General features: G+C 40.4%; 1 protein-coding gene across 12 annotated transcripts; it reads left to right on the top strand.

The window, feature by feature from the left end:
- Positions 1-4,335: 4,335 nt before the first annotated feature.
- On the top strand, positions 4,336-25,382 carry PLAAT1 (phospholipase A and acyltransferase 1). Of its 12 annotated transcripts, none has more exons than XM_043874920.1 (6): positions 4,340-4,521; positions 7,769-7,864; positions 12,476-12,609; positions 13,226-13,364; positions 18,193-18,461; positions 21,674-22,160. In XM_043874920.1, exons 3-6 carry the CDS (start codon positions 12,547-12,549, stop codon positions 21,782-21,784), a joined length of 582 nt encoding a protein of 193 aa, XP_043730855.1. In that variant the 5' UTR covers positions 4,340-4,521; positions 7,769-7,864; positions 12,476-12,546; the 3' UTR covers positions 21,785-22,160. The 12 variants fall into 12 exon arrangements, with proteins under 12 accessions (XP_043730862.1, XP_043730855.1, XP_043730849.1 ...); XM_043874919.1 differs by lacking the exons at positions 4,340-4,521; positions 7,769-7,864 and adding exons at positions 5,207-5,452; positions 10,459-10,589; XM_043874917.1 differs by lacking the exon at positions 4,340-4,521 and adding an exon at positions 5,207-5,447.
- Positions 25,383-25,405: the final 23 nt, after the last annotated feature.

Genomic DNA, 25,405 nt, shown 5'->3' on the forward strand with positions numbered 1-25,405 from the left:
CTGTAGATAATTCTTTCTTTCCAATATTATTATGTTCATTGCCTTTAAAGCCATTATACACACTGACCAGGAACACATTTAAAGTCCTAGGAATAATCATTTTGATAAAAACTGTGACCTTTCCCAACATTCGAGAAATATCTGAATATGACCACGTGGAAATTCTAGAGAGTTTCTGAAGTAGCTATAAATATGTGGAGAGAGGGAAATTCTGATGGCTTCTCAAGACTTTTCTGAATTAAAATCTGATTTAATTTACTGTATTCTGAGAGATATAAGTAAATGTAAATATGTAAACATCTTTTTTATTGGTAATGACTGAGATTTCTGAATTTCTCTGTAATTACGTTTAGTAGGGGGCTGTGCTGAGCGGCTCCCCAGAATCTGTCAGCTTTTCATGACATAGTAGCCCACCGATCACTGCCTCAGACCTTCAGTAAATACATAGGCCATGTGCCTGCACTTAGAGAACTTCACAGGTTTCCATGGCTACCGGAATTTTAGTGCTGAGGCACATTTACTACCATTTTTCTTGTCACTGAGAGTCCTGTAAACACTTGTGCTTTAAGATTTTGTTCAGAAATTTAGCATTTTATAGAGGACTGAGTCAGAATTGCCTTTTCCCAAATGCTTTGTATGATTTCCCCTTAGGGCAAAATCCCTGAAATTATTTATATTTGTGGCCTCTTTTTAGTGATGAGCTTTTCTTTATTAGACTAATAAAAGACAATAAAGGCTTAACTGCATTGTCAGTATCACTTTTAAGGGACAGATATTTATAGTATATAAATGTTACAATTAATAAATAAGACAGTTTGCTCTAAATTTAAAATGGAAAAAAGCAAATAGGAAAGCAATAACAGGAATATTATGTAGATATTTAGCCATTTCTCTTCTTGAGTAGGATGAAATATAAGTGTCAGTTTCAAGGACACCCCTGTGTCACATCTATTGCCAATCATTGTTTGAATGCACTCTTTCTTATATTCAGGTTTTTGTGTGTTTTTTTGTATTATTAAAAGATCTTTTTGTAAATCTGTGAACATGGAAGGCTATGTCATTTCTTTTCTCATTTCATATGTGTATAACTGAGGCTCAGGTTTAAGGAACATACCCTGTGTCACACAGCTAGCAAGTGGAAGAACTGGGATTAGAACTCAAGACTCCTAACTCACTGTCCAGGGCTTTTCCACTGTCCTTTTCCTGGGCAGAATACAGGCAACTTCCTCTATAGAAGGAATGCCCCTGTTCTTCCTTCCTTGCCACATTCTGATAGGCTTCTGTGCCTCTGACCTGGGCTCCATTAAATCTTCTTTTTCTCTACTTGTTTTTTGATCATTCAGTCCCCTTAACTGCCTCAGACACTTGGCTCAGCTTAACACACCAAGCTGAGTAACTTCACATGCACATAACCATTGGGAAGCAGAGTCGCAGAGACATCACATAGCCTGGATATGCACTGCTTAAGGACTCAGTAGGGAAACAGATTTCTAGTTCCAACCATATTGATCAAGAATGTACAAAACCCATGGAATGAGAGGCTCAAGAACTTCATACCAAAATGCAATCTGAGCAGACATGTTGCCTGGATAGTTAAGTAGAGAAAAAAACTTTTATTTTTTGCAGCACTGACTCTGGGGGCAGAATTGGAAGTATCTGCTTGTCTCCACACTCACCTGTTATGCTCCTGTAGCCAAAAGCCTATGTGTCGTTTCAGTAAGTATCTCAGTTAAGGTCATGAGATCGTCACAATACCATTTTTACATGAAGTCTCATTTACCATGTATTTGTACAGACCTTTTGTTTTTTGCAGTTTTTTCACCTAAAAGGAAGACATTGTTTTTAATATCTAACAAAAGAGGGAGTCTGGGTAGAGGATGAACTCTTTTTTAAATTCATTATTAATTGGAGGATAATTGCTTTACAATGTTTTGTTGGTTTCTGCTGTATAACAATGCGAATCAGCCATAAGTATACATATATTCCCTCCCTTCTGAACCTTCATCCCACTGTCCCCCATCCCACCTCTCTAGGTTGTCACAGAGCACGAGGTTGAGTTCCTTGTGTTATATAGCAGCTTCCCACTAGCTATCTGTTTTACATATTGTAATGTACATGTGTCAATGCTACCTTCTTAATTCATCCCATGCTCTCCTTCTCTTACGTCCACAAGTCTGTTCTCTATGTCTGCATTTCTATTCCTGACCTACAAATAGGTTCATGAGTACCATCTTTTTGAATTCCTGTATATATGTTAATATATGATATTTGTTTTCTCTTTCTGACTTACTTCACTTTGTACAACAGGCTGTAGGTTTATCTACCTTAGTTCAATTGACTCATTTCTTTTTATGGCTGAGTAATATTTCATTGTATATATGTACAACTTCTTTATCCATTCATCTGTCAGTGGACATCTAGGCTGTGAGGAAGAGCTCTTGACTAAGAGACCTGATCTGGATCCTTCCCAGGGGGAGGCCCTGAGTGAGGAACTCCATGGCTCAGGTCTCAGAGTGACTGTCAGAACCTGAGGAATCATGGGTTTCTTGTCAGGCCCAAATGAGAGAAAGAATAGGAAAGTGCTTTGCTACTTATAAAATATGCATTAAAAAATAGAGTTCTTCTGGATAAACAACAAGGTCCTAATGTACAGCACAGGAAACTACATTCAAGATCCTGTGATAAACCATAATGGAAAAGGATATAAAAAAAGAATGTCTACATGTGTACAACTGAGTTACGTTGTTGTGCAGAAGAGATTAGCACAACATTGTAAATCAGCTCTTCTTCAATTAAAAACCAAACCAAACTGGAGTTCTTTTGAGGACTAACGTCACACATTGCCAATTGATTTTAGCGTCCATATGTTAAAAAGGCAAATAATGATTCTTGTTAACACTGGGCTTTTGCTGGACTTTATTCATTTTACAACAAACATGACAAAAGTATCTCCATTATGGTTATTTCAATATGCTTCAACCTTTTCAACCTAACTAGGCAGCAACTTAAAGTGTCATCCACGTGGTGCTTCACTTAATATAACAGCCAAAATAATGGGAATTAGTTATTTGGTTGTAATCTAACACCTGGTCCCATCACATATCATGTACAGCCCTTGATATCCCAGGACTACAACTCTGGATTCAGGCAAACTGGCTATCACTACCCTACGCTAATTCCTCATTCTTTCTGGATGGAAATTTTAATTCTGTACTGTTCATCCATAGAGTACCACTGAGGAGTGATTAACTATCTCTCCAATCTGTAGGAAGGAAGAGAGAACTCAGAGTTCTCCTGAACGTCAAAGCTTTCTCTGTTTCTCCTACAAATTCCATTCAGGCATCAAATTGAATTTACTCTTAACCGAATGCATTTTATCTATACCTGGCAGGGATCTAGAAGTAAAATTACAAGATTTATTTCATTTTAATTCTATCATGATGCATTTAATCACAAATACCCCCCAAAAATGAAAAGATAATTTATCATTTTGTTCTGACTGAGCAACCCTCCTTGATTCACATTCATGAATCTATAATGCAGGGAGGAGAGCAGATGATTAAGTGTCCGATTAGAGAAAACAGATTAACCTGGCAAACATAATAAATTTAGCTCATAAGCAGGATGGCTTTATAAATGCTCACAGTAACTCTCCTGCATAAAATCATGAACCACAGCCTTCAGAGATGACTCAATTGAAATAGTTGGGGAACATAAAGCAAATGCATCTTTATGGATCTCTTTTTGACACATTAAAAGAACACCGAAATCTAATTCAGTTTATAACTCTAAAAATACACTAAATAGGGAACATATAGGAAAAATATTAACTCATAAAAATAAAGCTACACTCTCAAGGGTTCAAGTTTCTACTTTATCAATAAATATATCTAGATTCCACATGTTTTCAATGTCCGCTGATTAATTTCCAAAGATGTCAAAGCCAGACCCTGATTTCAAAACCTGCAGATTCACCCTTAACCTTCACCACAGAACCTGGTTCCTTTATAAAGGCGGCTGCATCTTTAGGTAGTTCTTATTCCATTGGGACAAAACAACATAAAATTAGAGAGCTAGTTCAGCCTTTGAATCAGTAGGGGAAAAAATTCTTTCTTTCAGCAGAGAGTCCATTTACATCAGAGTAAAAATCTAGGTTTTAAGACAAGTCCTTGTGCTTTGCTCCAGAAGGTTCACTTAGCAGTCTGTGGGCCTTCCTTACTTAGCTGGTTTGTTTTCCTGGCCTCCCTTTTTTAGCAAGGAGAAAATGGATACCCTTCACGCTCAGCTTTATTTTTAAACTCTCAAGGCTTTATTCCTGGAGGCCTCTGTTGGCCTATGGCCTGAAAGAGAGTCGGATAGGTGCTGCCCTGTCACACGCACCCAGGTCACACTGAATAAGAGACCCGCTCTGCTCCTCTAAATAGAATCAGGCCATTGTCAGGGGCAGGGCAGGGCATGTGGGGGAGGGGAACTGGCTGCCTCGGAGAGCCTGTGTCTAAGGAAGGCCGCATCCGGAGCCAGGTAAATTTCCCCCTGGAAGAAACTGGTACCTGTGCACCCTGCCTTCCTCCGTCCCCCACTCCGCCCACTTCTGAAATTGATTTTAGGCTGCAGGGTGGCGACAGGGAGGAGGCCAAAGTGGGTGGGGGGGTCCACGCGTGTCCCCACACTCCTGGGCGCTGGCCCGGGCTCACAGAATACACCATGTTTTGTAGGTATGTGTGGAGGGAAGGAGGAAGGTTTTTTAAGGTCACTGCCTCCTCCCTCTTCCCTTCCCCCCATTACCCTCTCCCCACTCCCCAGGTTAGACTGAGATGCTTTCTGGGGGCACAGGGACCAGGACCCTTTCTATTGACTCCGAGGGTCTGTACAGAGCTAGGAGGGGGCGCACTTCGAGCGGATGGTGTGTACTCATGCTCACAACATTTCTGGGCTCAACAAGACAAGTTAACAGTACACCCTCCGCGCCTTGACCAGCCAGGACGTCCCAGTGGCGGGGCGCGGGTCCTTGGCGAGTTACCGCGCTGGGGCTGCGCCTCGGCGGTGGGGTTTGTGTGTGTGCCCGTGCGGGCGGAGGGCGGGCGTTCTGGAGGGGCTCCCAGCAGTGCGGCGTTGGGGGTGAGAGGCGTGTGCGGGGCCGGGGCGAGCGGGCGGAGGGTGCTGCGGCGGCGGCGCGGGGCCGGCCCGGGGGGCGGGCGGCAAGGGCGGCGAGCGTGCGTGCGCCGCAGCGTCGGGGCGCCGCGAAGGCTCCGCGCGGCAGGGTGGCGTTGGCGCCGGAGGCCGCCTGGTTACCGCCCTGGTTACCGGTAGACGGCCAGTGCCGCCTTGACCTCCCCCCGGATGGAGTGGAGCCCTGGCCGTTAGCGGGAGGGGCAGCAGCGGTGAGGCCGGCGCGACCCCAGGACCCTCGCCGCTGCCATTGTTGGGGACACCAAGCCGGTGTCGGGGTGAGGTGTGCCGGGGATGGGGAGGGAAGACTGCTAGGCCCCCAGACGGCCTTGCTGAACCTACTCTCAGACGAGAGCCCCAAGAACCAGTGGAGAGCATGTAATTTCACCCACATCTTTTTTTTTTTTTTTTAAAGAGGCCACAGGGAAAGAGAGACTCGCTTTCCCAAATCACACAGCTATCAAATAGCAGAACAGGGACTGGAAACCTTGTCTTGCTTACCAAGGCCTCTTTCCCGTGTGTGTGTGTGGGGGGGGGGGTGCGCAGGATGGTGGTAAATCGCTTCAGTTGTAGCCAGCTCTTTGCCAAGGCCTCTATCCCGTGTGTGTGTGTGTGTGTGTGTGTGTGTATGTGTGTGTGGTGGGTGCTGGTGGTAGGGTGCGCAGGGGGGTGGTAAATCGCTTCAGTTGTAGCCAACTCTTTGCCAAGGCCTCTATCCCGTGTGGGTGTGGGTGTGGTGGGTGCTGGTGGTAGGGTGCGCAGGGGGGTGGTAAATCGCTTCAGTTGTAGCCAACTCTTTGCCAAGGCCTCTATCCCGTGTGTGTGTGTGTGTGTGTGTGTGTGTGTGTGGTGGGTGCTGGTGGTAGGGTGCGCAGGGGGGTGGTAAATCGCTTCAGTTGTAGCCAACTCTTTGCCAAGGCCTCAATCCCGTGTGTGTGGGTGTGGGTGTGTGGGTGTGGTGGGTGCTGGTGGTAGGGTGCGCAGTGGGGTGGTAAATCGCTTCAGTTGTAGCCGACTCTTTGCGACACTATGGACTGTAGCCTGCCAGACTTCTCTGTCCGAGGGATTCTCCAGGCAAGAACACTGGAGTGGGTTGCCGTGCCCTCCTCCAGGGGATCTTCCAGACCCAGGGATGGAACCCACATCACTTTATGTCTCCTGCATTGGGAGGCGAGTTCTTTATCGTTGTTGCTGTTGTTGTTCAGTCGCTCAGACTCTGCAACCCCATGTATGCCAGGCTTCCCTGTCCTTCACCATCTCCCAGAGTTTGCTCAAACTCATGTCCATTGAATTGGTGATGCCATCCAACCATCTTGTCCTCTGTTGTCCCCTTGTCCTCCTGCCTTCAATCTTTCCCAGCATCAGATCCTCATGGAAATGAGTTATAATATAAACCTTTATTATTATCCTATATTAGGCTTTGGAACAACCAATGGTGATATCACTTTGGCATTCAGGACTCTTAACATAATTAATGTGCTGGAAAAGCCCAGCCATTCTCTTCTCCCTGAACTTGGGATCCTCATTCCTTCATTTATTAAACATTCTGGGCAGTTATTTGTGCCAGATAAACTCTGCAGCAAACTGAAGGTGTAGAGATAAACAGGAACCGGCCCTCTCCAAGGAGCAGAAAATTCCCTAGACACCAGTAAGTGATGCAGGTGTAGGAAATAGTGGGTTTTAGAGAAAGGAGTGGTGATAAATTGGAAGCACACAGTCAGTTCTAGCTGAGTGAAGACATTGGGGAGGAGGTGGCATCTGATCTGGACCTTTAAGGGTGGGTCATTTGGAAATGATCAGCAAATGCCAAGTAGAAATTTCATTATTAGCAACGTAATTCCAGGTGAGAGTGAGGAATAATGGTCTGGTTTGCTTAGAACATAGAGATGAGTAGGGAGTCCAACATTACAGATGGGGTACAATGCAGACTCAACATGAGGATCCATGGAGGGGTTCCAGGCAAGGAATGACTGGGCAGTGGCTGAGGAAGGTTCATCAGACTGGGAGGTGGACCCCTCAGCTGTAGGGAGAGGATGTTGGACCAAGGATCCTTGCAGCTCTGAGAGTTTGTGAAGTAGCCAATCTGGGAACAGGGAGATTCGTGGAACCATCTCAGCGCGGCAGGGCTATGGATGAAATGTGCTGCTGGAGTGGGAAAGGGGCCAAATTGAATTGGGAGACTTTTGGACTGGAAGGATAGCCCGTGATCATGTTTCAGACTGCCGATAGAGTCCTTGGGAGTAGTTTGCGAAAAGGTGCTCTTAGTATGCTTGTAGCACGGGTGGCTCCATGGACATGAGCAGCAGTTAATCAGCCTGTCCCTCTCTGTGCAGGGGGCTGTTCTTTCTTTTGATGTATCCCCGGGGACCCACAGGAAGCTATAAACAGGGCAGTTTGTTTTGGCAGTTGAAAGAGGAAATTTCTTGCACAAAGATTACAGACTTACTTTTTTGTCACTCTTTATTATAAACTAGTCAAACAATTCTGCAGCAGATGAACTGTTAAAATGAAGTTTTTTTACCTTAAAGGTGACACACACAGCTTTCAGCAGAGGACTTAAAAATGTATCTTTAATTGGTTCTGAATTACTGTGTTTCAGAAGCACGACAATGACATACTTCGGCTTGAATGACATGGGTGGATGGCCATGAAAATAAAATTATTCAAGCAGACAGATTTTAGACATTTTTCTAAGGTATGAGTCTGGGAACCTTCTAAATGCATCTAGAACCTTTTCATCTTGACACCTCCCCTGCAGAAGAGCAGGAGCTCCCTAAGGCTCCACTTCCGATGACTCACTGGTTCCATGTATGAATGTTTAAAACCTTCCTATGATGTTTTATGAAATACACATTCTGTGTGCTTTTACAGCTTTGTCTGGTGGATATTTGAGGAGAGGGAAAAGATGAAATATTGTTTTATAGCAGTTCCTTTGGTTAATGATGTTAATCAGTGATGTAAGGAAGGAGCATGCAGTCTAGAAAAAGAAGAGACTTGGGACTGAATTATAGTTCTGTCACTATCTGTGTGACTTTAGTTCTGATACTTAAATCATATGAGTCTCTGTTTCCTCATCTGTAAAAAGGTGATGGTAATCATCAGGTCATAAATGTCACCCAGTCTCAAAGGTCAGTAAGGGAGGAGATACAGCGCACATGGGGACACGCAGTTAAGGATGAAGAAGAGCCTGACCTAGACCCAGGCTAATCTAAGTCCACATGTGGGTTCCGCCCTTTCCCATGATGTGACTTTGTATGAGTCCCTGAACTGCTATGAATGTCAGTTTCCTCATCTTTAAAATGGGGGAAATAATTACTACTTTGTGGTGTTGGTTTGAGGATTGCAGTTACTGGGAAATAGAATGAGATGAACACTGGAGATCAAAGAGAACTTGGAAGACCTCCTTACCCTACCACCATCTTCCTCATCCCCCATGGAAACCTTCTTATTGTCTGTGACTGTGTTTAAAGATCCTCAGTGACAGGGACTGCTATCTGTACAAGGTCCTCCATTTCACTGTTAGATCACCTTCAATGTAAGAAGAATTTTCCTTATATACAGCTAAAAGCTGTCTCAGTGTAATTTCCACATATTGTTCCTCTTCTATGCTCTGTGGGAAAAAATACAGTGATTTTTCTTTTTGTATTAAAGATTTTTATTTTGAGGTAACTATAGATTCACATGCAGTTGTAAGAAATAATGCAGAGAGATCCCTTGTACCATTGCCTGCTTTTTCCCAGTGGCAACTTCTTGCAAAACCACACTGCAGTATCACAAACAGGTTATTGACATGGACCACAGGGAGAGGCAGAGTATTCCACCACCTCTAGCATCTCTTATATGTTGCCTTTTCATCACCATACCCACTTCCTTTTTACCACTTCATTAACCCCTGGCAACCACTATTCATTCTCTATTTTTTATAATTTGGTCATGTCAAGGATGTTGTGTATAGATGGAGTTATATATATAACATGTTGTGTCATTGGCTTTTTTCACTCAGCACAGTTCTCTGGAGATTCATCCTGGTTATGTTGTTGCATTTATCAGCAGTTTGTTCCTTTTTAATTCCTTAGTAATGTTCCATGTTGTGGATGTGCCGCAGATTGTTTACTGTTCACCCGTGGAAGATCATCTGGGTTGTTACCAGTTTGAGGCTATTATAGGTTTTTTTTACAGATTTTATACAGGTTGTTGTTAAATATAAGTCTAATGTCTTCAATCTCTGGAATAAATAAGTAGGAGTGCAAGTGCTAGATCATGTGGTAGTTTTAAGGGCTTCCTTGGTGACTCAGTGGTAAAGAATCTGCCTGCAGTGCAGGAGACATGGGCCCCATCCCTGGGTTGGGAAGATCCCCTGGAGGAGTGCTTGGTAACCTACTCTAGGATCCTTGCCTGGAGAATCCCATGGACAGAGGAGCCTAGCAGGCTACAGTCCATGGGGTTGCAAAGAGTCGGACACGACTGAAGCGATTTATCATGCACACTCACATGGTAGTTATGAGTTATGTTTTTAAAGGAATTTCTAGGCTGCTTTGAGTGACTGCAACATTTTATATTTTCACCAGCACTGAATGATTCAGTGACTCTAAATCCCTGCCAGCATTTTCTGTGGTCACAGTTTTTTTTATTTTAGCTATTGTGATAGATAAGTAGTGCTATCGTGGTTTTAATCCAGATTTCCTTAATTCCTAGTGATGTAACATGGCTTGCCTGACATCTGTGTCTCTTTGACAAAATGTGTCATTGTGTCTTTTGCTCAGATTCTAATTGTATTTTTTTCTTTTTAATTGTTAAGTTCTGAGTGTTCTTTTTATGTTCTTGATACTGGTCCTTTCTTGGATATGTGGTTTTCAAAGCTATTCTTCTGCTCCATAGCTTATCTTTTTTGTCATTTTAGCGGAATCTTTGGTGTTGCAAAAGTTTGACATTTTGAGGACATCAAATTTGTCAGTTTTCCCTTTTATGGATAGTACTTTTGGTATCAGTTTCCCAGGTGGTGCAGTGCTAAAGAATCCACCTGCCAAAGCAGGAGACACAAGAGACGCTGGCTCGATCCCTGGGTTGAGAAGATCCCCTGGAGAAGGAAATGGCGACCGTCTCCAGTGTTCTTGCCTGGGAAATCCCATGGACAGAGGAGCCTGGCGGGCTGCAGTTCATAGAGTCGCAAAGAGTTGGACATGACTGAGCATACATATGCACACTTTTGGTGTCAAGTCTAATAAATCTTTGTTTACCGTGGAGCCTGAGGATTTCCTCCTATCTGTTTTTCTTCTTTATGTTTTATAGTTTTGTATTTTGCATATAAGTCCCAAAGTGACAGAAGTAGCATGGAGAAGACCTGAAACAAGAAATCACATCTCTCACACCTAGGCCAGTTATTTTTTTCCCCCTCCATGTTTTATAATTCAAGGATTTCAGTGAGTATTTTTCAGAAATGGGCATTTGCTGCTCTCATTTTAGCTGTAAAATGGGATAATAACATAATAAACTCAAATCATGGTAGATTAAAAAAATTAATTAGGGTTAATTGAGATAGTGCACTTGAGAAAAAAAGCATGTTACACTACAAAGTACTTTCTGTTCAAATAGTGGTTATTATTGTAAGCTTGGCTAGGTCTGTGAATGCTAACAGGCAGCTGTGTGTGCTTGCTGCTTTCTATTCATGGGAAATGTGTTTGTTTATATCATAGTATAGTATCTGTTTTTCCTTTTAGTGCCCATGTGGCCAAATTTTGAACTGCCATTTTAATAAGACTCAAACATATTTGAGAGGGTGGTTAGACTTAACGGTTTCCATAAAGTTGTTTTAATAGTTGTTTTTCAACAGATGGACAGCTTGCATTTGGCCTCATTTCTGTGACAGGGTGATGATTGAAGTTTTCAACAGATGGCATACAAATACTTGGGGAAACACCCTCCCAATATTAATTGTTGTAAAAAAAGACTTTTAGCGTGCCAGGGAAATAATAGTCTGTATTCCCAAGTCCTTTGCCTATGCTATTGTAATTATAATTTAGATGATTTGGAAGTTTCCCTTTCTGGCACTGGGGTTTATTTTGTAAATGAGTATCTACGTTAGAGTGAGAGATGCCGAGGAATACTCTGTTGTCAATTAGATGTTCAACATGGATATAGCATGAAATCCCCTTTTGATTATCAATGAATGTACATAACTTCCTTTTACTGAGTCATTCTGCTTCAATGCTATACATAGGAAATATAATGTTCCATAAAAATCACCCATCAGAGACTTATATGTTTGTTCTTAAAAATACTGTCTTCAAAGGAAGAAAATCACCAAACTGAGAATTTTTGGACATACACATCAATATGATGAACCCCCCCAAACTTAAAAATTGTCTCCTTTCTGCCTCAACTACTTTACACTGTTCTAGGATTCAAAAATGAAGAATCAGACAGTATGCAGGGCAATCTGGAGGGTGTTTGTGGTTGTCACAGTAACAAGGGGCATTTGCTGATATTTAGTGGGTATGTTGCTGAACCTGAATTTGGGTCCTCTTGCTTGACCTGCAACAAAGTCAATCTCCTGAGACTGGGGTGTGGTGAAGGAAAGTACAGCATTCATTGCGTGGTGCCAAGTAAGAAGAATGGGCAGTTCATGCTGAAAAGATCTGAACTCCCCAATGGTTTTCAGAGAAGGGTGTTTAAAGGCAAGGTGAGGGAGGGGGCCACAGGCTCTGTGATCAGCTTATGCTCAATTCTTATATTGGGTAGTATCCATGTGAAGTTTCAAAGATGATTAATCTTGTGATTTCAGCCATTTGGGAGTCTATATGCTTGAGGTCAATAGTTTTCACTTGTAAAAACAATTTAGGAATGTGTCAGATCTTTATCTGTGTCTTTCAGGGAGCTAGGAGTTTGGTGACTGGACCATGTGGCTGATTTATAGTCTAGTTACCAGTTTCCCCACTCAACAGCTATTCCTTTTTCCTACGTTTTCACATTTCCTAATCATTAACTCTTCTTTTAAATTCATTAACTCTTTTTTTGAATAGAAGTTATAACAAAAGGGTATTTGTGGGGAACATCCCAAAGATTAGCTATTTAATTGAGACAGTTGAGACATATATACTACTTGTTGTGTGCCAACTACTTCTTTACTTATTTTAAATTTATTTTTAGTTGGAGGATACTTGCCTTACAGTGTTGTGCTGGTTTATGCCGTACACCTAATCATTAACTCTTGAGCCAGCCTCTTGAGACTCAGGGGAGGTCTGGGAGACTAAAGCGAAAGACTTGTACTTCAAAGGATAGTGACCCAGGGACTTGTATGTGGTTTCAGGCGGAGGCGAGTGTGCCTAGGTCTCTACAGCACAGTTCAGCACAAGGAAGAAAGGTCCTGTGTCTTACAGTATGCCTGGATATCAGACTGGACACTCACCTGAGCCTGGAACTTGTGTCTGCTTAAAACACAGAGTAAGTTTTGCAAGACAAGGTTTTGGCTTTTTTTTTTTTTCTTGCACAGAATGTTAGTGACTACCCAAACCTCTTCTTTTTGATTTTACTATGTTGCTATATGAAAGGCTGAAAGACTCTGATCTTCTACTTCTAAACCCTGACTTATATTAGGTTTATTATAAGTACTTTATTATATTTTTGTGTATTCATGAACTGAGCATTTACATAGTAAAGCAAATATTATTACAAATTTACTTCCCCTTTCTATTCCAAATAGGGCATCATATTAATTTTTGAAATCTTGTGTATAGGTAAATTACATTATCCATGAATTTCTGGATTTAAAGACAGAATTATGAAATGCTTATTATAACAAAGGAGCCCTGGGGTTAGTCAGTATGTGAAGCATTGCTGTAGAAAATTAAGCAATAGTAGACAAATTCTTTCTCCACTTGCCTGTATGTGCACACATAATTCTGTGTTGGAATCATTCAAAGGACAGTGATGTGAGTCTAAATATTTAATAAGGTATGCAATCCCAATAAAGTCTGTATTGTTATGTTTCTACAGAAGCCTTGAACTGATTTTCTTTTGGCAAGTCATATCAGCTAGATCTTGGTGTCTGTCATTGCAGATGGCATTTAATGATTGCTTTAGTTTGAGCTATCCTGGCAATCCTCAGCCAGGGGATTTGATTGAAGTGTTTCGTCCTGGTTATCAGCATTGGGCACTGTACTTGGGTGATGGGTATGTTATCAACATAGCACCTCTAGGTAAGTTTTGCTTTCTGAAGTTCCTGGGAGTTTTTTAGCTTTCTTGCTGCAAGAAGTAATCATGAACAAAATCATAAAATAAACCAGAAATACAATGTAGTAAGTAGGTAAATCCAGCTGATCTAGGTTTTTGGAAGGATGTTCTAAGACTTCCTGGAGTGTGAAGTCAAGTAGGCCTTAGGAAGCATTACTACGAACAAAGCTAGTGAAGGTGATGGAATTCCAGCTGAGCTTTTTCAAATCTTAAAAGATGATAGTGTGAAAGTGCTTCACTCAATATGCCGGCAAATTTGGAAAACTCAGCAATGGCCACAGGACTGGAAAAATTAAGTTTTCATTCCAATCCCAAAGAAGGGCAATGCCCAAGAGTGTTCAAACTACCATACAATTCATTCATTTCACATGCTAGCAAGATTATGCTGAAATCCTTCAAGCTAGGCTTCAGCAGTAAGTGAACTGAGAACTTCCAGATATACAAGCTGGATTTAGAAAAGGCAGAGGAACCAGAGATCAAATTGCTAACATCCATTGGATCATAGAGAAAGCAAGGGAGTTCCAGAAAAACATCTACTTCTGCTTCATTGACTACACTAGAGCCTTTGACTGTGGACCACACAACAAACTGTGGAAAATTCTTAAAGACATGGGAACACTAGACCACCTTACCTGTCTCCTGAGAAGCCTGTATGCTGTATAAGTCAAGAAGCAGTAGTCCGAACTGGACATGAAACAATGGACTGGTTCAGAACTAGGAAAGGAGTACGTCAAGGCTGTATCTTGTCATCCTGCTTATTTAACTTATGCAGAGGATATCATGTGAAATACTGGAAGATAGTGAAGGACAGGGAAGGCTGGTGTGCTGTAAAAAAAAGTTGGACACGAGTTAGCGACTGGACAACAATGAACAATTCTAAGGCTAAAGTGGCATTGAAGAAATCACAAAAGCCAAGTGACATTAAGGTTTTAAACTTATGGATTAAAAACAATTAAAAAGTAAATAATCAACTGGGGAAAATATTTGCCACAAATGTGACAAGAGTCAGTGTCTTTATGTATAATACAAACAGATTATTTCAATCACTTAACATCTATTTATAGATTTTTCTTATATGTGCCAAATATTATTCAAATGCTAGGGATACATAAGCCAATCCCTCCACAGTGGAACTTACATTCTAGTGGACAGAGAGAGAGAGAGAGACAGAGAGAAAGGAGACAGCCTGAGAGAGGGAGTATGAACAGAATACAGAAAGCAGTGTTAGAGATAAGTGATATGGAGAAAATAAATCATAGAAGCAGGATAGGAAGTGCTGGGGAGTTGTAGTTGCTGCAGTTTGAAATTAGCTGGTCAGGAAAATCTCATGAGAAAGTAACATTTGAGAAAACTTGAAAGAGGTGAGGAAACCCAGCACATGATATTTGGGGCAAGAGTTTCTTCGTCTGAGGGGACAGCGAATACTCAAATCCCAACAAACAAATGGGTAAAGATTGTTAACAGTTTGTAGAAGATGAAACTCCAATACCCATTTTTAAAGCATTCAGCTTTTCAGTCATCTAGGAATTATAAAATGATAGATTTTATGCCTCTCACATTAGCAGAATTTAAAAAAATGAAAATCAGTGTTGATAAAGATATAAGGAAATGAACACAGGATATTGTTGATAGAAATACAAGTTGATAAAATCATTCCCCAAAACAATTTAGCAAGATGTGTTAAGAGTCTTGAGCTTCCCTGGTGGCTGGGTGGTAAAGAATCCGCCTACAGTGCAGGAACTGCAGGAGACATGGGTTTGATCCCTGGGTCGGGAATATCCCATGGAGGAGAGCATGGCCACCCACTCCAGTCTTCTTGCCTGGAGAACTCCATGGACAGAGGAGCCTGGCGGGCTACAGTCCATGGGATTGCAAAGAGTTGGACATGACTAAAGTGACTTGGCATGCACACATTTTAAGAGTCTTAAAAGAGTTTCCCTGCTCTGACCCTGTAATTTTACCTCTATGAATCTATTCTTGGGGAATATTTTTAGAGAACTTATTTAGTATTTGTGTATGAAAGTGTTCACTGCTATCTCATTTATAATGGTTTAAGAAAAGGACAATGGGAAAAAATAGGGAAAAGAAATAAGTAACTGTTGATTTTTTATGGTGGGTAAAAAAATTAGACAATGGATTAATAAGATTAAAAAGGTAATGGTTAAATGAATTATGATTTAGCCACAGATATTAGGATTCTGTGTTTGGTAGAACTTTTTAGTTGCAAGAAACATAAATTAGTTTAGACAAAAGGCAAATTCATTGCTTCACTGAAGGAAACTACAGGAAGGGTAGAGATGATGCTGGTCTCAAGGATACCTGGATCTAGAAGTTTAAACACTATCAAAACTCTTTGTCCCACATCTGCATTCTTTTTGTATATATTTTATTTATTTTCCCAGGCTATGTCTAAGAAGCTGAATTGATGACCGTAGGCATCCTTAGGCTCACATCCTTATAGGGTGGTGACCCGTGGAGAGAGGGACTTCCTGTCTCCTGAAGTTAGAAAAATCATGGAGAATGACTCTTGATTGTCTGGTGTGGGTCCCCTGTCCATTACTGAACCATCACTATGTCCCAGAATGGGACAGTATGACTGGCTTAGACAGAGTCTTTTCTAGAAAGAAAGAAGTAGTGGTAGGATGAGGTGCTAAGCAGACTGAAACAGGGGCCACTTTAACAGCTGAAAGTCATTTCTAGATATCTTTAATAGCATGAAAGATGGTCTTGTATGATAACCATTGGCAAATTACAAGTTAAAAATGCAGTGTGTAATATGGTACCAAGTTTGTAAAGAATTCATATATACACACATACATGTTAATGCAAACACATAAATGTGTATTTGCAAGTAATAAAGACAGTATAAATACATTAAAATAATAATGATAGTTATTTCTGGCAGGACAGCAGGTGATTTATATTTAGTGTTTATGCTGTATTTTTCTGTATGTTCTACATGTTTAGAAATGAGTACAAGCTATTAAGAAAAATGTATGCAAATAACAAATAGCCTAGAATATTTTTCCCCTCAAGATACCTTTAAAAAGAAGTGTTTACAGGCTGAAGTTTTACTATTTTGAGAGCTTCTGAGAACTTGGAGTGAAGTGATTTTTGCGAGATTTTGAGCTATTTGCCACTTGTTCTGAACTATTGGCAATGGAAATGGCAAATAAAATGACATTTACAATACAGAGCTATTCATTCTGTGGCGTCTAGTAATTAATACTAAGGAATTCTTTATATCATCTCTGCAGCTTTCACATTTAGAAAGCAATATGAGCCTTTTGCGCTGTTTCCTTTTTTTCACGTCTTAAGCTCCATACTAATATGGTTCAAGCACTGAGCTTTGATCCTGTAGACTGATATTAAATTCATGTTTCTGTTAACTACTTGTGTGGTGTTCCACAAGCCAGTTTCTCTCTCCAAGCTTTGATTTTGTCATCAATAAGTTGATTTCTTCAAACTAGTTGATGAGTAATTCTAACTAGGATATATGTGTTGTGTGAACTTGTACTGTGTAAGTACAAGTTGGTATTAATTGTAATTAGTTGGTATTAAGGTAAGGTATTAATTGAAAATGCTATTCCACTGAAAAGGAGTTCAAAGGAGTGAAAAAAAAGAGGAGTAGGAAAAAAAGTGTGCTTTTAGTCATTATTGAAAGGAAAAGTGTCTAAACATTGGTTATATAGCTGTCCTTCATCTCATGGTTTACTTGAACAATGGCCAAGCATAGCAATCTTGGGCAGACAGAGAGGGCCTAGGGCCTGGCCTTAAAGCTGAACACTAAGGAATCACTTTTCCAGTCTCAGATGACAACGATGGCAAGTCAGGATACAGAGATTTGGGGCTGTTTAGGCAAATGCTTACCAATAGAGGCAGTAAGATGGTGTGGTGGGGCACAGGGCATTGTAACAGGTGGGTGGAGCACAACAAAGGACCACATAGAGTGGACAGTGCCTACTGCATTAGGTTTAGTTTCAGGACTTAGTTTCTTGGCTAAAGGAACTAGCAAAATAAAGACAGGGCCCCAGCTGATCCCAACTGACCCTGTCAAATGTGTAGGGTCCCCTGCAGATTTCAAAGTAAAGCCTGATTAAAAGAACAAGTGTGAAAGTAGAGAGGTGGCTGTAAGAAGTGCAGCTTAGTTGCAAGAGGAGAGCATCAATCTAAACATTCTGCTGCTAAGCCCAAGCGTACTAGTTTAGAAGGGTTCTAATGCCAAAAAACAGGGGCTTTATAGAAAAAGGGGGCAATGATCTTCTCTGTACTATGTTAGAAACATAGGCCAAGATCCCTAATAATAATACTAATTGATAGAGAACTTATTCCTCAAGAATGAGTAGATTTTTCACACTCAGTTTGTTCTATTTATTGTTGTTTAGTTGCTCAGTCTTGTCGGACGCTTTTGCAACCCCATGGACTATATAGCCCACCAGGCTCCTCTGTCCATGGGATTTCCCAGGCAAGAATACTGGAGTGGGTTGCCATGCCCTGCTCCAGGGGATCTTGCCGACCCAGGGATTGAACCCTCATCTCTTATGTCTCCTGCATTGACAGGCAGATTCTTTACTGCTGAGCCACCAGGGAAGCCCGGTGGGGAGATACAAATTTTCAAAAAGTTTTCTTATATTCTCACTCTTACAGTACTGAATAAGTGTTATCGATAAATTAGAGAATGAGTGTTGATGGTTAGTAAGATTAAGTGGTTTCTGGTTTGAGGATAAGTTAGGATGGCATTGGAATTCACTGGGCTGGATTGCTGTGTTTTGCTAACCAGAATTCTCCTTATAGAGGATGGCATTTCCGCATCGTTTACAAGTGCCAAGTCTGTATTCAGCAGAAAGGCCCTGGTGAAGATGCAGCTTTTGAAGGATGTTGTTGGAAAAGACACATACAGAATAAATAATAAATATGATGATACATACCCCCCTCTCCCTGTTGAAGAAGTTATCCAACGATCAGAGTTTGTTATTGGGCAAGAGGTGGAATATGACATACTTGTCAACAACTGTGAGCATTTTGTGACTTTGCTTCGATACGGAGAAGGAGTTTCAGAGCAGGTGAGTTTTCTTTAGGAGAAATAAAAGTTTCTTAGATTGGGAAGATAATAACTACCCAATGTTGATCAAGTTTTCAGGCCTCAAACAAATGGAAAAGAACAAGGATATATGAGAACACTGAAGGACAAAGAAGGGAATTGAGTTACCCAAGGTCACTCAGAAAGTTCATGACCAAACAGACTAGAACATTTTGTGTCATGATTCTGGGGCTAGAAGGGACTTGAAGCAGAGTCAAGACCATGGCTTTCTGTCTGTCTTAATGCCCCATGTCCCTTAGTGGTTTTTTTTTTTTTTTCATTACCCTACCATACAGCAGTTAAATCAGTAACTATATATATTGAAAAGAATGTTGACTTTTTTTGAGTGGGAGCTCCTTTGCCAAAAACATAGATGGTAGTACTGAGATTCTTTTCCATTAACTGAAAGAGGCTAACTGACACCATGGATTTGTAAATGTCTTCAATTTCCTTGCAACACTAATTTCAAAGAAATGTTGTGCTTTTAAGTGGATCCTTTGATTCATTGAGCTTTTGGATGATTTTTTAGTGGATTAATCGACTTTATTTTTAAAGTAGCTTATAGTTTTGTTGTTTACCGCCACTGTTCAGTAGTGTAGCAGATTCCTCACTGAAAGCAAGCTTGATTCAGTTGCCCTTTCCCTAGTTACCTTCCCACCAGTTGAATTGCATCATTTATTAAAGTGAATTTATAAAGATTTATTAACGTGAATATATAAAGGCTCCCAGTATCTTGAAATGGTGGATCTGTTGTATAAATATAAATCTGTTGTATAAATTCTAAGGATTGAAATTATAACTCCGTTCACAAAAGCTTGGAAGAATGGAAAATAGAACATAATGAAAGGATGCATTTGTTTTTATTAAGAAATAATTTAATTGGAAGTTCATTTTTACTAGGAAATACATTACTATAATGAACTATACACATATAACAATAAATTGTTTCTGAACCAAAACACAGAGGATGCAGACATAAATATCTGCTCATTTTTGCATTGAAAAGTAGTGGTATAGCTAGGAAATAAAGTTTGTTAATGATAAAGTTATCCACAGTACTCAATCAGCAATTTTTTAAAATGTGGCTAAGTCAAAAGATATTACAGGTCTCTTTTTGCTCTGACTCTCACTCGTACTCTGTCGTCTTTTCACCTTTCATACCCAGATCAAGATCCATGAAAAAGTAGCTATTTTTCATAGTACTAGTAGATAGTACATAGTACATAGGAACTAGATAGTACTACTAGTACATAGGAACTAGTAGAACTCCTCTGTGGCAGGTTCTGATGGTGTAGTAACAGCCTTAAAGACACATCTGAGCTTTGAAATTCTGCTGATCTGAACTAGAACCCCATCTTCACCACTTCTAACCCGGATAACTTTGGACACATTTATCAGTTTCCTAATCTATCAAACAAAGTTGTTTCATAGATTGTAAGAGATTTTTAAAGTCTTTTAGCATGTTCTATTAAATATTATTCATCCCAATAAAAGATATACTTCCATCGATATTACTTTTTATTTTAGCAATTTTATAGATCTTTGTTGATACTCCTCAGTAATATTCTGTTGATCTAACAGAAACTGCAGCATTTGAATTATTATTTTTATTACTATCAATAATAGTATTAGTAATAATAATAGCTAATATTAGATTTGTTTCTGGGGTCCCTTTAAGGCTCAGGGATCTTGAGCATAGAACAGTTTCCTTGGCAAATGGCTGTGTATTTTCAGTTCAATTCAGTCGCTCAGTCGTGTCCAACTCTTTGTGACCCCATGAATCGCAGCATGCCAGGCCTCCCTGTCCATCACCAACTCCCAGAGCCTACCCAAACTCATTGAGTTTGATGTCCATTGAGTCAGTGATGCCATCCAACCATCTCATCCTCTGTCGTCCCCTTCTCCTCCTGCCCTCAATCTTTCTCAGCATCAGGGTCTTTTCAAATGAATCAGCTCTTTGCATCAGGTGGCCAAAGTATTGGAGTTGCAGCTTCAACATCAGTCCTTCCAATGAACACCCAGGACTGATCTCCTTTAGGATGGACTGGTTGGATCTCCTTGCAGTCCAAGGGACTCTCAAAAGTCATCTCCAACACCACAGTTCAAAAACATCAATCCTTCTGCACTCAGCTTTCTTCTTATAGTCCAACTCTCACATCCATACATGACTACTGGGAAAACCATAGCCTTGACTAGACAGACCTTTCTTGGCAAAGTAATGTCTCTGCTTTTCAAAAGTCTGTCTAGGTTGGTCATAACTTTGTTTTCAAGGAGTAAGCGTGTTTTACTTTCATGGCTGCAGTCACCATCTGCAGTGATTTTGGAGCCCCCCAAAATAAAGTCTCTCACTGTTTCCACTGTTTCCCCATCTATTTCCCAGTTAAACAAAAAATGGTAAATGATAAAAAGATTGGAAAGGTGGAAGGATTGTGGGTCCTATCCTTTTCTTTGTACTTTGCTGTATTTTTTGAAAAAATTAATGGACTTTGCTTTTTCGAGTTTTAAGTTCACAGCAACATTGAGCTAGAAGTATATACAGAATTCCCACATTCTCTACCCCCCCCCACCCTGACACACACACACATATCCTTCCCCACTGTTAGCATCCCATATCAGTGTGGATTATTTGTTATAAAAGATGAGCCAACATTGATACATCATTATCAACCAGAGTTCAAACTGAAGGAAACCAGCGTATACCACCCCAAATATGTTACTTTGGCATAAGGATTATTTTGAGCAATTGAGAAGCACTTGAGTGGGAACAGAAAGAAATAAAGCTCCCTGCCCTCCCCCTATTTTTCTAAAAGTAGGGCAGAAATTTTCAAAAGTGTCCCCTCTCCCCACTCTACCAGGAAAGACAAAAGGTAATCATCCGGGACAACCCGTGTTTAATGTAAGACCCTTAGCAGCCTGGAGAGGGCAATAGAGGAACCTACTTAACAAACTACTTACAGGCTTTTATCTACCATTAGTTTCCTACCTTCCCACTGGTTGTTCCCCTTGGAAGACGAACCACTTTCCCCTCACTTCTCTACAAATTTATTTTTCTTTGGTGAAGATGCTCTGTAAGTCTGAATTCTAAGCCACCTCTTTGAGTTACTTCTTCCCTGGATTTCTCCCATGAGTGTATGAGATGTGCATGTTAACCAACTTCTGCTCATTTTCCTCTTGTTAATTTGTCTTTTATTACAGAGCCTTAGCCGAGAACTTAAGATGGTAAAGAAAGAGTTTTCCTCTCCTCGAATAGTCAACTTTAGGGTTCACTCTGTGTTGCACATTCTGTGCGTTTTGACAAATAGATAATGACATGTATCCGTCATTACAATATCATACAATATCATACAGCCCTGAAAATCTCTGTTCTCTGCCTATCATTCATTCCTCCCTCTGCATAAACCTCTGATAATCACTTATTTTTTTTTTACTGCCCTGTGTTTTATCTTTCCCGGAATGTCATATAGTTGAAATCATACAAAGCAAAATGCACTTAAAATTCTTCCATGTCTTTTCATTAGATGGTTTGATTGCTCATTTCTGTTTATCACTGAATAATATTCCATTTTCTGGATGCACTACAGTTTATTTATCCACTAACCTACTGAAGGATATCTTGATTGCTTCCAAGTTGTGGTGATTATGAATAAAGTTGCTAGAAACATTTGTGTGCAGCTTTTTTGTGGATGTAAATTTTTGACTCATTTGGATAAACACCAAGGATTATGATTGCCAGATCATATGGTAAGAGTATGTTTAGTTTTGTTAAAAGAAAAAAAAAAGAAACTACCCAGCTAGCTTCCAAAGTGGCTGTACTATTTTGAATTCCCCCCGGTAATGAATGAGAGTTCCTGTTGCTCCACATATTCTTTAGCATTTGGCATTGTCAGTGTTTTGGAGGTCAGCCATTCTGATAGGTACATAGTGATATCACCATTGTTTTAATTTGCAGTTCCTTAAATATGTATGATGTTGACCATCTTTTCATATATTATTTGCTATCTGCATATCATATTTGGTGATGTGTCTCGAACTCTTGTGCCCATTTTTAATTGGGTTGCTTACTTGTTTTCATATTTTTGAGTTTTAAGAGTTCTTAGCATATTTTGGAAAACAGTCCTTTATCAAATATGTCTTTTGCAAATGTTTTCTTCCAGCCTATGGCTTGTTTTTATTTTTATAAATTCCTAAAATCAACATTTCTCACTGTTAGAGTCTAAACAAGTTACTAAAATACGCCTGTCTTTGTGAACTACGGCAGCACCCTTGAATGTGCCCGTATGAGCTGACACAGTACACCCTGACTGTGCTTCATTGCAGCACTGTAGCCTTAGAGTCTTGGGGGAAGACAGATTTTTGATAACCACTGTAGTTGGCTGTGACCCAGCTTCACTGATACCTGGACCCAGCTGCTTCATTTGTAGCTAACATTTCACTGGGCATGTATAGATCCTCAGAATGAGGTCTTTATCATGCCTGCCCCCCATCCCACACACACACCTGAAAGCCCTGTATAGGACAAAGTGTGCAGGATAGGATTTGGTGATCTGATAATTCTAAATCAGTCACAAAGTAAAAGTTCTTGTTGATGCTGCCTCACCACAGACACCCTGGGATTTTTTAATCTTACAGATTGATCCTGTTACACGTAACTCTAGGGGATTGTCCAAGTTATGTGGGATTTTTCCATTTAGAATGCAACTTGAAATAAATAAGTGTTTGGGATTTGGGGAACTGCACACCGGAAGTGGTTTATTATAATTGTATCTTGCCTGTGCAGTCTCAGGGAATTTTGATTCAGGATTGAGTTGTCTGTCCTCTCCCCAGGTCTCTTAGATACATGCGATTTCTCTCACATGTTCTGTTTCTAGTGGCTGAAAGACATCCAGTGAGTTAGGAGTGCATCTAGCTGTCCCCCTCCCCTCACAGGATCCCGCAGGTTTTCTCAGGGCTGTCCCCTGCTGCCATTTGACACCTCTGGTTACAGACACCAGTTACACCTTCCAATTTTTTCACTGCCTGCCACTTTTCCTATGTCAGACCTCCTTGGGATCTCAGCATCTGCCTGGAATTGCATGAGGTTTGGGCTTGGTTTGCAATCCTTGATCTCTGATTATTGGTTCTGCCCCTTTTTGGAATTCTGCCAGGTATCTTGTATCTCCCACCCCATTTTTGCTCCCTCTGTGCTCTGTGGGTCGTTCTCTGTTACAGTGAATTGTGCTTGGAAACAATTTAGGTAGCAACTAATTAAGAATTACAAATAAAAGAAATAGCCAACCAACCAAATACATAAAATTAGAATTGTAAACTAAAATAGGATTTTTCAATTGTTTGCCAATGTCATTCTCCCTGGCAACTAGGGATGGTGGCAGAGCAGAGAGTTACAGTTATAGGCCATGCCCCTGCAGACCACAGGATGGTGTAATGAAGTGAATCCTCTTATCTTTGTGCTGCTTTCCTGGCTAGAGCCCTTGCTGTGTGTTCCCCACAGGGAAGCAGTTAGGGAGGGAGCATTATGTTGCATATGGGGGTGGCAGGCTCAGTGGTGGAGGGCTGTGGGTTAGACGGAGGATGTGCTCCAGGGATAGCTGGGTCAGGTTTTTCAGCATTTGGGCTGGTCCCCAGAGTTGTTTAGGGAAAATGTTTTGCTTTATTTGACAGCCTGATTCTTAACTCTTAGAAAACAACTCTTGTTTTCTAAATACCTGATGACACTGAAGTATCTGAATGTGACCTTTGGGTCATAAAATTGCACTCAAACCCTTGCAGATGGAAGGTAGTATTAGTTGAGTGCCATGCAACCATGAATATTCATCAGTTCCCTCATCATGATGATGATTAATACCCTTAAAGCTATAAATGTCTGAACTCCTTTATGGACAATTGAACTTGAGAGTGATTTATTTTTGTTTGTCTACATGAGAAATTAATTTTTGCCATAATAGTTGACATTAGTATTGACTTATCTTGAAGTTTGTTTATTGGAATAGAAAGTGTATCTACCAAGTAAGAGTGTATGGTATTTAGCTCAAATCACATTCCTGAATTATTTTCCTAACAACTTTAATTCAGGGAACACACACACACATGCACACACACATGTCCATCCAAATACTGTCATCTTTTTAATAGACTTCTTGAATGAGTACTCCTGCTTTCTTATCTTGTCTATAGACCGGTACACACACATACACACACACACACACTATTCACCTTTGTATAGACCCAGCCAAATGAGTATGTGCTTAGGAGTAGGGTTGTATAGGGGGAGAATACATGACTAAACTATATCTAAACACCCTGGTGCTATTACCTCCCTTGCGCAAATAACTTTTAACTTCTCAAATTGTATAAAACAGTAATGCTATACTGCCCAGGTGTACCATGATGATTATTAGGAATTGTGGCATAATAAGTTTATAAACTGTCAGAGGCTACAAAAATAGGACTGTATATCTATGTGTATTTATATCTTTGTCATAATCATAATAATTATAAATTTCATCTTTGTACAAAATTTTAATTTTGCATTCGGCTTTAAGTTCATCCATTGTACATTAAAATGAGTCTCTGATTTAGAAAGTAAGCTAAAGCTGAAGTTTAGGACACTAAGATGCTTTTAGAATAAGATGTGTTTTTGATTCCTTTTTCCATATAGGCCAGCCGAGCGATAAGTACCATTGGGTTTGTGACAGCTGCTGCTGGTGCCTTCTCCTTGCTGGGCTTGTTTCCAAAAAGACTAAGAGCAAAATTCTATTAACTTACTGAAGAGATATTGGAGCTGAAGGAATTTGTGAGGAGGAAAAGTAACCTGAGATGAATACTTATTTTCAATGCATCATTATTGTTCCAAATTCCAGTGATGGATGGCAGACTCTTTAATAAATTGCTTACTGGTATTATCTCATCATTGAGCCATGGAAATTTTTC

Source organism: Cervus elaphus, chromosome 19, assembly GCF_910594005.1.
Source record: "Cervus elaphus chromosome 19, mCerEla1.1, whole genome shotgun sequence".
Taxonomy (NCBI): Eukaryota; Metazoa; Chordata; class Mammalia; order Artiodactyla; family Cervidae; genus Cervus; species Cervus elaphus.

What these genes read in the sequence shown, in the direction of transcription:
- PLAAT1 (XM_043874920.1), top strand. Translation starts at nt 12,547, where the DNA reads ATGCCTGGATATCAGACTGGACACTCACCTGAGCCTGGAACTTGTGTC. An exon ending in GTGTCTGCTTAAAACACAGA is followed by an intron (nt 12,610 to 13,225) that starts GTAAGTTTTGCA and finishes CTGTCATTGCAG; the next exon opens with ATGGCATTTAATGATTGCTT. An exon ending in TATCAACATAGCACCTCTAG is followed by an intron (nt 13,365 to 18,192) that starts GTAAGTTTTGCT and finishes TTCTCCTTATAG; the next exon opens with AGGATGGCATTTCCGCATCG.